Source organism: Struthio camelus, chromosome 11, assembly GCF_040807025.1.
Source record: "Struthio camelus isolate bStrCam1 chromosome 11, bStrCam1.hap1, whole genome shotgun sequence".
Taxonomy (NCBI): Eukaryota; Metazoa; Chordata; class Aves; order Struthioniformes; family Struthionidae; genus Struthio; species Struthio camelus.
The window spans coordinates 2,058,003-2,072,214 of record NC_090952.1 but is presented as its reverse complement, the minus strand read 5'-3'; the positions used below and the strand labels follow the sequence as shown (position 1 = coordinate 2,072,214).

The following is a 14,212-nucleotide window of genomic DNA, read 5'->3' as shown; positions in this document are numbered from 1 at the left end:
GCACTTAAGGGTCTATTCTCCTTTCACTGTGCTCATGTAGCTCCCATTACTGCTAATAGAGTATGGATCTGCTAAGGAATTCAGACTATGTACCCAATCTGGATTTGGTTTGCAGTACTTGATGGCATCTTCAGTGCCATTTCTATTACCTGGAAACAACCCCTGTTTCTGCCAGAAGATTTTCACATCATTAACAAAGGGCAAAAGGGAGCTGTTCTAACAATGAGACATACTTGAACAGGGTAATGCAGAATAAAGAGGCCCTGGACATTCCCCAGCACCAACAGTCCCTCACTTTAAAATCCTTGCTAAGATGAATCTGCTGTGTAGTACTGATCAGCTTGGCTGCTCTCTTACAGGGAACATCTCAAAGTGTTTTTCAAAAGAGATGTGGGTGGCAGCAGTATATGTCTCCTGCAGCTAGAGAAATAGAGGGGTTAAGGAGCTTGCAGTCAGACAGCAGGTCTGAACTTGTGACCCAAGTCCCCCCTGTTCCTAGCCCCTGTTCGTGTCCCCATCCTGCCTGCTAGGCAAAGGGTGAGAAGAATTATTACAAACAATTATGGAAAGGTCAGCATGGGCTCATCTTGGTGTAAAGCAGCAGCTCAGAGGCATGTTCAGATCCTTCCTTGGGGTCAGAGATCTCACTCTCTTTTCAGCTCATTTCTCCCCACCTTTCTCCACATTTTCACCTCCAAGCTGGTTCCCTTTCTCTCTGTTTCATCAGGGAAGGCGAATGATTCCTGGTTTGGGGAATGAGTCCAAAGCACAGACTCTGCTCTTGTCTCTGATTCCCTCTCTCTTGTTGGCAGTGCCTGATGCCCAGAGAGGTGGTTTTCTTGCAGACTTTGGCAGCAGCGACTTGCCTACACCTTCCAGCAGGGTTAGGGAAGCTTCTGCATGTGCCGGGGGCACAGAAGCATCACAGAGTCCTATGACTTATGGATCAGCCCTTGACAATAGTTGAACAAGGCATGTGGCTGTGCCTTAATGTCTTACAAGGACAAACTAGCATCTGTAATACAATATTCTTGATTGGTGGGGAAAAGGACTATTCCAATAGTAGCCCTGTCTCACTGTGACAGCCTGTGGTGGATGTCCAAAGAGCCTGAGGGAGACATTTCCTGCCATTTTCAGCCTGCATGATGATGATAACAAACATAAATAGTAATCCTTGTGTCCTTCTTGTAACAGGTCAGCCTTTTAAGCTGGACCCCAAGATGGCTCATAAGAAGTTGAAGATCTCCAATGACGGGCTACAGATGGAAAAGGACGAAAGCTCCTTGAAGAAGAGCCACACACCCGAGAGGTTCAGCGGTACAGGATGCTATGGAGCGGCAGGCAACGTGTTCATCGACAGCGGCTGCCACTACTGGGAGGTGGTGGTAGGATCTTCAACCTGGTAGGCAGCACTGTTGTCTTCCCTCCCTCCCTTCCTTCCTTCCTCACATGCCCTCTGAGATTTCACCAGAGATGCCGCAGGACATGCTATTGTAAAAGGCCAGGGTTTTGGCAGAGTTCCTCATGGTTGGAGAGGTAGCTGGTGTTGTCATTGCTGAGAAGAGAGAGCTTAAATCCTGGTGGCTGTGGATTTACAAGAGGTTTTTGAGATTCTTCTTTCTCTGCCTTTGGATCAGATCCATTCACGTTGCAAGGTGAAGCTTATTTATTCATTTTCCTTAACTGCTGACACTGCTAATGACTGAGAGAGCTCAAACGCCAGCTCAATCTCTGTGTGCAAAGTCTCTAGCGCAAGTGACCTTTTGAGTCCTATGCAAGTGCCCAGGGTTACGTCCAGCCCACGCACACTGTCCTGAAAACACTCTGCTAATGAAAGACAATCCAGAGCACAGGCCACTGTTCAAGAGATGAGTTTAGGCTTTTCAGTGATGAATCACTTCCCTTTGTTCTAGTACAGCTGCCTACTTCCAAATGAGCTCAAGGCTAGCATCATTAAAAGGGTGTGAGGGTCTCTGCACAAGAGAAGATACAGCCCTGCGATCCACAGCGCAACAGGGAAGGGAGTGTCACTTCTGATTACCAACACCAGTACGAAGTCAGGGCTGGCACTGGAATAGTATAGACCAGAGCACTGAATGTGGACAGTGCCCCAGGGATGGGTGGAGGTGCGGCAGTTTGTTTAGATCTGCCAGTTTTGTTGTGCGCAGTGTCGTCTCTTGAGCTGTTTCATGCGAGGTCTCACTGAAATGGGGCAGACATGGTTATGAAGTCAGGGTCTGGAAGGCTAAGCAGAGGGAGAGGAAGTGTATGTTGGCAAGGGAGACAAGGAATATCTCTGGGGAAAGTTTGCCCTGTGTGGGCAGACGGTTCAGGGGAGCATGTCCCAAGCCTGCTTCATTCTATTACATTCTGTATTGATACCACATTGCTGCTAGCTGGCAGGATCAACCATCCCATGCTGTGGTTCCCTCTACCCACAGGGACATCTCTGCCCTGTGATGGCAAAGGAGGCAGCGAGTCAAAGAAGAGAGCAATGCTTTGGTTGCCCTTTGCTTTCTATCACCTTGCACTGCTGAGTTGCGTGGTTCTGCCTCAGGAGAGGCTGCCTGCATTGCAACAAGCTTCATCTCTTGAGGGAGGAGGAGCTGGTGTCTCCCTCCCATAAGCAGAAATGCCAAGAGCTTTCTTCCTGTCTCAGTGACCTGGGATTCAGTGAAGGTCAGCAGGCTTGGTAGGATATCTGGAGTAACAGCAGCCCAGGACTGCAACACTTCTTTCACAGTACTCTCTCTCTGCCTTTTCTGAAGGAGTCTGTGATCTGAGTGGATGCCGGCTCCCCTGGAAAGCAGCATGGCAAATTTTTCCCTCTCCTCACCATGCAACCCCAGTACCATGCAAAGCCTACCCACAAGTCATCCCACAATCAGAGTGCTCTGTGGAGCCCTACTGTCTACACTGTCTCCAGGGCTGGGCTGGGAGGGTGAGGGCAGAGTGGCTCTGGCCAGGGATCACCCAGAAATTGCACATGCTCCCAGATCAACCTCTACATTAGAGTCAGCAAACACCTCCATATGCTCGGTGGGCAGAAGTTTAATTACTATTCTGTGGTCCAGGCTCTAAGGGTAGATTCTGTGAGGGTGGTGGGGCAAAAGAGAAACCTCCCCTGTGCTCCTTGGGAGATGGAAGTGGCATTGACAGGGACTGCAAGGATGGAGATTGTTTTAGCTTTGCTCCTCCCCAGCAACCTACTGCTTTCTCCCCAGGGCCCTTCTCAGAGACACTTTCACAGAAGGTCTGCTTCTGCAAGCCACAGCAGAGAAACTGCAAGCTGCTTGCAGTCCAGAGGCAGCCCAACCCCGCACAACCTCAGGGGCAAGTCCAAGGTGGTGCATGGCCAAAAACTGAACCCAGCTCACATTCAGTGGCCTGATGTCCCCTGTTACAGCAGGAAGCTGAACACAGCCAGGTGTGGTCCTGCCCCAAGTACAAACTCTTGCTTCCAACAGTGGTAAGAAGGAAGGGGAGAAGAAAGCTGTCTTTGTATTCAGCTGGTGCTTTATCTCCACCCTAAACACCTCTCTGTGGTCAGAAATATATCTTCCTTCACTGACAGCACCTCCCTCCCTCATCTTAGCAAGCTCTGCCACAAATCAGCACCCTGGACATGCCCTCAAGACCAAGTTCCTGCCCACAGAACATGTCCAGACAGCAGCAGAAGGAATGAGCCAGGGACGTAAGATAGCACTCCCTTTGTTTAAAAGCAGTTTTTGGGCTCAGCAGCTTGATTTGTCAGTTGTTTCTCAAGAAGCAGAATTACATTTGGAGCTGTTTCTTAGAAATGAATCCGTTCCAGGCGTTGTTTTGCTGATGACCGAATACTGCAATCCCGTTAGATGAGGAAATTGGTTTCAAATATACAGCCGTTCCTTGGGCTCTGCAGAGGGATGCATTCAGGTACAGAATAGGCATGGTCACATGCTAGAAGATGGCTCATTGAGTTTACTGTGGCTGTGACTGAGAGCAAGCCTGGAGCCTTCTGTCCTAGTGAGGTTTATAGAAGGTATGCTTTGATGAAAGGCACGGTGGGACCTGAAGCTCTCAGCAGCCTTAATAAAAGCTCCATCTCCCTACTCCTCAGCCCCCGCTCAGACACTGAGAGCCCTTCCCCACTTTGTCCCGTCACTTCATTGTTGCCGCAGACAGGATGATACCTTCACACAGATTAATGTTACCAGCTTGTGAGCTTTGCTGTAAGCAGCTCAGGGCATCAAAACTGCTGTCCGTCCTCCCGCGATGATGAACTCTCAAGCCAGCCTTCCCCTTCCCAGTTTTGTCCTGTTGCTAAGTACACAACAGAGCACAGCTTGTGCCGATGCACGTAAATCAGAAGGTAACCACAGCATTTATTCAGTGGATAGTGCCTGAAATGGCAGGTCTGTTAACAACAGTCTTTAGTCAATTAAATCCCTCTTCCACCATACTCCGAGATTGTTTCCTAGACAGAGCTCATAACCTGTGTTGTTTGCATGCTACCACCTTTGTGGAATATTATGAGGACTGAGCTATTCCTAGAAATGTGTGTGCATTTGCAGGAGCTCTCCTGCCAAGGAAGAATTTGTATTCAAGTGCTGCTGAAAAATACAACTGTTCTCTCTCAAACAGACCCACGAGGGACAATCAGCAAGCTGACCTGCTTTGGGGAATGGATCGTTCGCTGATTTTGCGCTCCTTCCATATGATGCACTCCCTTTCCTGTTGCTTTTGACCGTACTTTGAGTTTGGAGAGAGAGCAGCAGGCAAATGCAATTACAAGATTGTCAGACACTCTTGAAAATCAAAGGGAGAAAGACTCTACATACACATGAAATCTTCACAATATTTTAAAGAAATGGTTCCCAAACTGTAGGCTGTCAGTCCCAAGTAAGCAGTCTGCTGCATGTGTCTGTATGTTCATATGTGCATATGCAAATACATGCCTCAGAGCAGGGTTGTGTGAGCTTTTTGTCAGGAAACTAGAAATGATCTTGATTTAAACTGCAGCACTGACGAGGCTTGGAAGTGTACAGCCTCTCTGCATGTCCCCATATTTTCTAAACCTTTTCTTCACTACTGCAGATCTGGGGAAGGATATTAGCCCCAGTCATTTGTGGTCGAGGGTTACTGTTAGCTAAATGCCTTGGCCTTGGGAACTGAGTTCGTTAAACTTCATGGAACCAGTGCCACCGGCTGCTTTGCATCAGCTCACAGTGTGCCTGCATGTTAGCTGACTGCATGGCAGCTAGGCGAGCTGAGCTGAGGTAGGTGAACCAGTCTGCACTCCTCAGCGGAGCTTCTCTGCCAGCACAAACTAGATAGTCCCCGAGCATTGTGTGACAGTTTTTGTGAGCGCAAAAGTAGTGCAGTGCTTGATTCCTGAAGTGTTAATCTCTGACAGCTTCACAATTCTTAGAAAACACTTTTTAGAAAGACGTGATCACATGGCAGAGATGCATACCTGTGATTTACAACCCCTTACTGCTGTCTTTCAGCAGTAAGGATGAAACTGTCTTTGAAGTTGCTGTCTTTTCTCAGAGATGTGTGAATTCTATCTTAGCTTGCATAATGTCTTAGAGCAGCCATCAGCTCTTTTCAGTGATAACCCCTGTAAAGGACAGGCTGTATAACACCAGCATTCACCCAGGAGACTTGAGCTGATGTTTCCATGAGGCCAACAGGCACTTTGTGATGGAAGAAGCAACAGGAGGACAAGGTTGTGGTACACTTCCCCTGGTTCCTGTTCAGCTCAGTGTAGCATCATGAGGGCCTGGAGTGGTGCATGTGCAGCACTGCTGGGGTGGCAGTGCTTTGGGGCTGTCAGCCAAGAGGAAACTGTACTGAGCAAAACAAATTAGTCCATGGGAAATGGCAATTTCTAACAGCTCATAATTGTGCCAATCTGAAGAGACTGTTAGGAAACCTCACCCTAGGATTAAATCCCTGCCAGATTAGAAGATTTTATTGCAAAACAAATAGGCACTACGATTCTTCAAACTGATGATTCTGATTTTTTTAACAGAGTGCCAGGAGTCAGAACCCAAAGAGACACAGCACACCCTCTCTTTTTGCCCACTAACTCATGCTATCATGACCATGAGTTTCAGGGAAGTGAAGATATCCTTCCAGGGGCTCAAACCAAACCTGATGGAAAGGTCTAGCAGTGGGCTGGCAGCCTGCACTGCTCTTGACAGTGCAGGAGTAGTGTTTCACTTGAGGTGCTTTTTGTCCAGGGGGGTTGCAGCAGAAGGGGGGGTCACTTGCCTTTCCCCAAAACCTTCGTATGTGGCTGTTGCCACATATGCAGAACACCAGATCTGATGCCCCAGGGGTCATTTGCAGAAAAAAATACATCTTCCTGTCATAGCTAACTGGAATCCTGCTAGCTGCCTCCCCTCTCTTTGCTGGGGGCAGGGGGAAGTTTTCAGGAGTTAAAACAAGGGCGATCTCGGCTGACAGCCCTGGGTCAGAAGCTGTTCCAAATGCTCGTATCCACTGGGATCAGTCTCCCAGCTGGCCCGGGGCTGAAAAACACATTCACACCAAAGTACTGCTCCCAGTCTCGCCCCTCACGTGGTGCAGGTGAGCCGAAAGACATTAAAGAAACATTATCAAGGTGATACATTTTTAAAGCTGTTCTGCTTATGCAGCACAATGGAGTTAAAATGGAAGGTTTCCTACTGAAACAACCCAACTGTATCACCTCTGGCTCTCTCCTCTCCTGGCAGGAGAAGATTACATTGGGAAGGAATAAAGCTTGTTGATAGCCAAGCTGCTGCAAGTAGGTTTTCAGCTGTATAAAGCTTTTCCTGTGATGCTTTTACAATGAGCCCTTAGACACTGTCACACGCACAGCTGTGGCAGCTGCGCTCTGTGCTGTCGAGAGGAGTCAGAGGCAGATGGTACAGGGAAAAGCAGCTGGATGGGCTAAGCTTGGGAATCCCATCCATTTCCGTGCTGAAGATGCCATGAAATTTCTGCATTCGTTCCATGGATCGTGCTCAGTGCCCCTGTGATATTTCTGCAGCTGTAGCACCTGCAGGCCTCTATCTAGGACACCAGCTGGAGCCTGGCCTGCATAAGGAGCGAGCGAGGAGCAAATCTGCCATCTTCTTGTTAGACTGTGCAGAGTAGGCACTGCTCTGCCTGCTCCCAGAGCATGAGGGCTGTGCGACACGCTCTGGCCCCGCAAGGTGCTGTGGTGGCAGGAAGTCCCCTGAGCGTATGGGATCCCTGCAAGGCTCTGTTTAAACCCTGATGGGCCAGGCTACATGAAATAACCTCACCAGCGGTATTTTGGAAGGGGACTCCTAAAGCACATGGTCAGAGCAGCCCTCGGGGATGGGATTCATTTCATTCCAAGGTGGGAGGTTACTAAAAGTTAAGCTTGTCCTGTCTTCCAGGTATGCCATCGGGGTGGCTTACAAGTCAGCCCCCAAGAACGAGTGGATCGGGAAGAACTCCTCATCCTGGGTCTTCTCCCGCTGCAACAACAACTTTGTGGTGAGACACAACAACAAGGAGATGCTGGTGGAGGTCCACCCTCAGATGAAGCGTCTCGGCGTCCTCCTGGATTATGACAACAACGCGCTCTCCTTCTATGACCCAGCCAACTCCCTCCACCTCCACACATTTGAGGTTTCCTTCATCCTACCAGTGTGTCCAACATTCACCATCTGGAACAAATCTTTGATGATCCTCTCGGGTCTACCTGCCCCGGACTTCATAGACTACCCAGAGCAACAGGAGTGTAACTGCAGGCCCCAGGAGTCCCCGTATGTATCAGGGATGAAAGCCTGTCACTAGGCTGTATCCAGCTCTGCCCGTGCCCTGCAGCAGCACACGGAGATGCTGACAGATGCTAGTAGTTGGGAGCTGGGAGCTTCCAGACAACAAAGCTGGAGAGCAGCCCCTGCAGCCAGCTCAATAATGCTCAAGCAAGCAAGCACTGTCCCACACAAAGCTTTTTTTAAAGGGGAAAAAGAAAGGACTTTTAACCGCGGTTGAAAATAAACTTCTGTTGACGAGCTCCATTTCTGTGTGAGTGAGGCCTGTGAAACTCTTTTGTGGAGTGATCAAATCTCTCCCGAAGCGGATTGTCACGTGGATTGTTTTGTTTTTATTTTGGGGCTGAAAGGGCTGGAGAGGGTTTTTGGGTGACCTTCTCAGGTGCTGGTGTGGTCAGAGGGCTGGCTCCACTCGTCTCTCTGAGAGGTGCAGGCGGAGCAGGAGGGACCAGCTTCTTGGAGCCCTTTCCTAGATGTCTCAAGAGCCAAGTGGGACCTGAGCACCATTTTCTGGTGAGATTTTTGTGTTTGGCAGCTTCTCTGATATGATAGATAATGCATGCACCTCTTTCACCTGGAGAGGCAGCCAAATCTGAAACACTGAAGTTGTTTATGTGGTAGATGGTTTGTGAGAGCGAAGCCAGCTCTGAGAAGGGCTGTCCTGTTGCCTCGCCCAGGCGTGTGCATGCTGCTGTTGACTGTGTTCCTACAACTCCTTGTGCTTAGATTTGCAGTTCCACGGTGGAAGGAAGCTGGACCTGTTCCCTCCAACCCCACCATTCCTACTCCTCTGGGAAGTCACGTTTCACTAGAAGTCGGGGAGGCCCACAAGTGAAGAGGAGCAAGTTGAGGCATGTCATACCCCCATCACAGACATTTGGCAGATACTCCTTCCTGACGCCAGGATATGTCCAGCTGTGCACCCGGACAGGGGTGCCTGCTGTCTATGCTGAGGCGCCCATGCCCCACAGCCCCATTCAGCTGAGCATAAATCTCCATTAGTGTCCAGTGTCTTGCAGAAAAAGCACATATCCCTGTGCTGAGTAGCAGGGGAAGTCATGCCCAAAGTCATGCCCAAAGTCATGCCCAAAGACATTCATGATCTATGACCCAAAGCTAAGCCACTGCCTCTGCACCGAGGCCTGCTCCCAGTGCACTTTCTGATCCGCAGCTTGAGCTGGTATGAGGTGTGAATTAAGGTGTTTAAAAGGGAGGAGATCACGTCCTAATGGCAGGGTGGCATGTCATTCGGACATGCTCTCTGTTCATTCTCGGTTCATTCTCTGTGTTGGTCGTGTGAGCGTTCAGCCGTTCTGTTCGCTCTAGGGTTGTGCCGTGTGGCCAACAGCTGAATCTGGCCCAGAGGCTTCAGTGAGCTCCTTGGGTGCCACCAGTGCTCCCGGTGAATCCCTCCCAGTAACCAGAAAAGACCAAATCTCATGGCCAAGCCTCATGTCCACATTGGCCTAAAAGCCAAACCTGTGCAGGGTGTACCGTTCTGTGCATTGCGGGACGCTCCTGGGAGCCAAGGCCCAGCACAGGAGCCTGCAGACAGAGGCTTTGGTATGACTTGTGGCAGGTGTGTGCAAGGAGGGGAGTGAATGGCCAGGGAAGGACTAGGGGTCAAGTCAGCACAGGATGTGCCAGTGGTCTGCACTCTGAGCCAGCATGAGCATTAGTCCATGAGGTTTGAACTCTGCTTTTGTCCTCTGGATGTTGTGCTGTAGGAACTGTCTGAAAACTTGTCACCCTCAAGTGACAACCCTGTCCCCACCAGAAGGGTCTCAAGCTGTTGGCACAGTGGGGCCCTGGATGGACACAGCTGGTATTTTCCATGCACTCCTGTCTCAGGGCCCTTCTCACAGGGTGTCTCAGTGGCATAGCATGAGGACAGTGATCCAACCCTTATCCCGCAGCCACCACAGCTTGCGGTCGACAGCTGCAGGTGCCATCCCGCTGCCAGGCCTGCATCAGGGCACGATGTGCACATGGGCCCTCGAGCGATGGCCAAGGAGGGCTCTGACCAGGACAATGCACCAGACCGGCTGCCGAGACAGACAGCAAGGCTGTCAGGACTTCAGCGGTCTGTGCTGAGGTATACGTCTCATTAAGTCTAAATTGCTGTCAGTAGCAGTAGCTGGATGATAGCTGAGTACAGGGAGGGCGTGTGTAAAAAGAGCCCATTCCTTAGCACAGCATCCCTCCACTTCATGTGTGTGACATTTGTGGTGACTGGTTGCCTAATGAGCGAGTTGTGGGGAGGGAGGAGCATATCGCCTGCAGAAAAGTGATCTACCACATGTACTGGTCTTCAGAGAGGTGTTTTCTCTTTGCCTCTGATCTGGGCTGCTTTCCCTGCTTTCGGAGGCTCCATGTTACTTGGCAGGGACTTGCAGCATGCAGTGCATCACGCCAGAGTTGATAGAAAGGGGTTATTTGCTTCTGGTCCCAGTGTCTGACAGATTCCCATTCAGCAGTTTCGTGTCTGCCGGTCCCTGCAGCTAAGCACAGAAACACAATTTTAAGATGACAAATTGCCATTTTTTGCTGTATGTTTTTCAAAGCCATGTGGGGCTATCACTAAAAATTATTCTCCCTATGTGCTGGGCCCAGCAGGGGCTGCTTGTGATGCATCAACCTCAAACAAATGCCCAAGCACTGGAGGTGAATTTTAGCGTTTGCAATCCAGGTGCCAAGCTTTCTGCCTGCACTGGCACTATTTTGACTGGCTTATTGCTAGAGGACTCAGCACATCCATTAACTCAGAGCGCACGAGCCATTAATGTGACATTTGCACCTGATGAAATTGCACTAATTGCAGTGGGATACCTGTACTCCGCTGCATACGTCTCATACGCATGTCAGGCAGGAGGAAGAAGCAGAGAGCTCGTATGATTGAGTGCCGAGAGGAGCCCCAGCACCCTGAGGAGACAGTTCTGGGGTTAGGAGCAATTTCTGCCTCACCTACATTTTTCTCTCCTGGTTTTATAAAAGCAAAACCTGCCCGAGCATTATCCAGAAGGGAGGGACAAGCAGCCCCCATCCATGCTCATGTAGATGAAAAAGGATCTGTTTCAGGCCATACCTCTCCTGCTGCCTTGTGGCCTCAGACCATTAGCGAGCAATTCCATTGGTTAAAACTGCCTGGTGTATGATGACACAGCAGCCGTTTCAGCCAATCCAAGCCCCTACGGGCTCCGCTGCCCATCCTAATGAATGAACGTTTCCCATGGTCCATGCAGAGGGGCAGGACCACAGAGCGGAGGGGAGCAGTGGTGGTGGGTCTGGCCCTCACTGGAGGTCACGCGCCCACCATGGTTCTGCCTCCTGCAGGGCTCGGTGCTGTTGGTTGTTCTTCTCATAGTAACTCCATTGTATAGACTTGGGATGTGGTGAAATTCTGGTTACCGTGCAGCCTGTCATATTCTTCTCTTCCATATGTAATATATTTGTTTTGTTTTTGTTTTGGGGAGGGGGGTTGTTTCTCCTTTTATGTTTTTCCTTTTTGTTTCGGGGGATTTTTTGCAACTTCTTTGTTAATGTGTACATATATATATATATATATATATAAAATATAATATAATATATATACGTTACTGGACACGTCTGTGTGTGGTGGAGATTGTGCAATATGTGACTCCCTGGTTCTAGAAATGCCCTCTTTGGCCGTCCTGGTTGACATTCTCCAAATCTTCCAAATCTTCCACTGTCACTGGGCAATTTCTTTCTCTGAAGATGTTTGTCTGTCCTGTGGGAACAACCATGTTTATTCCCCTCCACCTCTATTTTGCACAAAGCTTTTTATCTGAATTCTGGCTAGATCCCTCAGCAGTGCCTTGCGTTTCTCAGCTGAGAATTGACCCAGGCATCTCAACGACCTTTCACAGCCCACCTCCATTCAAGAAATGAGGCAGTTTGACAAAATGCAGCCTGGGAACCTCAGGGTTACTGAGTCAAATATAATCGTAGCAATAAATAAGCAGCACAAAAGAGCAGGCCTTTACAAATACAGAGGTAACCCAGGGTGGGGATGGAAAGATATCCCAGCTGATCCCCTGCTGGCAAAGCCCCTGAGAGCAGAATAGGCTGCATAGGGCAGCTCAGCAGGAGGAGGGGGAGGCCAAGAGAATTCATACACATAAATATTCTGCATCGTGTTTTCAGTGCCTGGAGTTTGTCATGGAAAGGCAAATTATCCAGGTCTGTAGGACACCAAGTGCACCGCCCGCCCCTTTCCTGGGCCTTTGAAGGCTACACAGCCTGTTGGCAATCTCTATTTGTATATACCCTCTGTCAGCCAGATACTGCTTGGGCCTTCTCCAGTGCTTCCTGCTGTCCCTGAGCCCAAGTCCTGGTCATACACACACAGTGTCTCAGGAGCTGGTAGAGGGGCACAAATGAGGGCTGTTCCTATCCCTCACCTTGTTGCTGGACTGAGCTCACACAGTGCTTTCCTCTGGCACCTTTTATCACTCTCCATATCAGAGACAGTGAGCTGCAGGGAAGGAGCTCAAACTGTAATACCTGGGCAAAATAATAACAGTGTGGGAGGCTGTGGGCTCCTCCTGACTTCTTTTAATGAGTCGAGTTTCATTAGCACAAGAAGCAGGAGTTCAGCCACTGCAGGCGAGGTGTCCTCCCCTCACTCCCCCAGGAATCATACAGCAACCTCTCCCATGGTCTCAGCTCCAGATTTAATCTGCCAAACAGTGGCCTTGCCATCTCTCCCCTCCATAATGGAGCTCCTGCACCAGCACAACATAGCTGAGAGCCATCTCATCTCCCTGGTTGCATATCATGTTCCCTTTTGAGGTCTTCTGCTGCCACAAAGAAGCAGAAGACTTCTGCAGTTCTGTCATGAGAGGGCCATGCCAGCACCTACATGTTCCCCCTGTCACCCTGCCCCAGCTCACCCCTTTCAGGTCATATGCCCAAGCCCCAGAGCTTGACTCTGCTTGTAAATCCAGTTCTCCCTGTCCCCTGCTGTTTTTCATGGTCCTGCAGAGGTGAGATTCTGCCAGTGCATGGGGGCTGTATTTGGGTAAAGTGAGCCATAGCCATAGGCCATGGAGCTCTGCTCCTGCTGTCTCTGCACCTGTCACAGAAAGCTGCTCCAAGAAGAGCTCAAGCCATGGTCCCAAACAGCTCTGAAGGCAATCTGGGCTCCTGGGTGCTCTCTGAGCCAAGGCCAAGAGGATGGAAGGCAGCTGACCCTACTGGAGATAACTTTGAGCAGGACCTTGCCCCTCAGCCACCAACACTGGGCTCCTGACTTCACTGGCCCCAAACTGCAGCCTGAGACAAGCCCAGGGGGGCTGAAATGCTGGGCTGTGGCCCTGCAAGGATGGGAGTGGGGGGGGGGGGACCCCTTCTACACTCCACTCTTCCCCCTTGGCTCCCTGGCCAAGCAGAGAATGGGAGAAGGCAGTGCTAGCTGCCTCCCTCGAGTGTCTCCCTTAGATGGCACCAAGCAGCACTGGGATGGCAGCCAGTACCACATGCCTGCAGGGTGGCCTGGGACCCCTGTGCTCCCCCTTCCTCTCATGGCTGAGACAAAGCTGGACATGGCAAGAGCTCAACCCATGCGCAAGGGCTCCATATAGGGCTGAGATTGGACCACTGCAGCCCCGAGGGGTCACAGCCTATATTTCCAGACTTACCATTCCCTGACCCAGAGAAACTGGCAGGCCCAAGACAGCCCTGGCCTATCTGCAATTTGCTGGGCCATTGTCCTAGCCCCAGCCCTTTCATCCATTTGCCTTTCTCCTCCAGGCTATTTTGCAAGGTGCTCTGTGCCAGAAGCTGAGTGAGATCTCCACTGGGATAGAGGTGCTGCTGTGCTACAGTCACTTGTCAAAGCAAGGACACTGAAAAATCTGGGTTTCTGGAGCCCTCGGTTGAGCATCAAGAATTTGTCATGTGCCATATTCTTTTAGCAACCCCCCAAAAGCCATTTTTGAAAACCATATCTGACACATCAGTAAAAAATGTTAGGAGGTTTTCAGTTCGTCTCAAAATGTCCACAAATATTCTTCCAAACAATCCCAAAACAGAAACAAAATAACTTTCAAAGGATTTCCCTTCCAGATTTTTTCCAGTTGGCCTCAACACAGATCCTAAAACACCCACAACAAGCCAGAGGCAACACAAACATAGGTGACCAGATCCCAGCGCAAAAGAGACACCAAAACCGTAGAGCCAAGGCCTGCATGAAGCCTGATTGAACTTCTAAGGAGCAGCAAGGACACAAGAAGAGCAAGGTTTAATTATTCTCAAAGTCTGCACAAGGGGACACAGCTCCTGTACACTCCTCTGCCCACAAATCAAGGGTGAATCACACACACTTGCCAGAAATACTGGCAATGTAAATTATGCTGTCAGTTGATAACGCTGGTTACTGCAGGGCCACCAGCAGCTGATCTGCACTCAGC

At 50.0% G+C, this 14,212-nt stretch overlaps 1 protein-coding gene across 4 annotated transcripts in view; it reads left to right on the top strand.

Annotated features, from left to right (window-relative positions):
• MID2 (midline 2) overlaps window positions 1-11,317 on the top strand; it is a 178,215-nt gene extending 166,898 nt beyond the window's left edge. For all 4 annotated transcript variants that reach the window (XM_068957047.1, XM_068957044.1, XM_068957045.1 and 1 more), the window contains 2 exons: window positions 1,195-1,402; window positions 7,398-11,317. In XM_068957047.1, coding sequence (XP_068813148.1) covers window positions 1,195-1,402; window positions 7,398-7,800 — 611 coding nt within the window. In that variant the 3' untranslated portion in view covers window positions 7,801-11,317. The remainder of the gene's footprint in view (window positions 1-1,194; window positions 1,403-7,397) is intronic.
• Window positions 11,318-14,212: the final 2,895 nt, after the last annotated feature.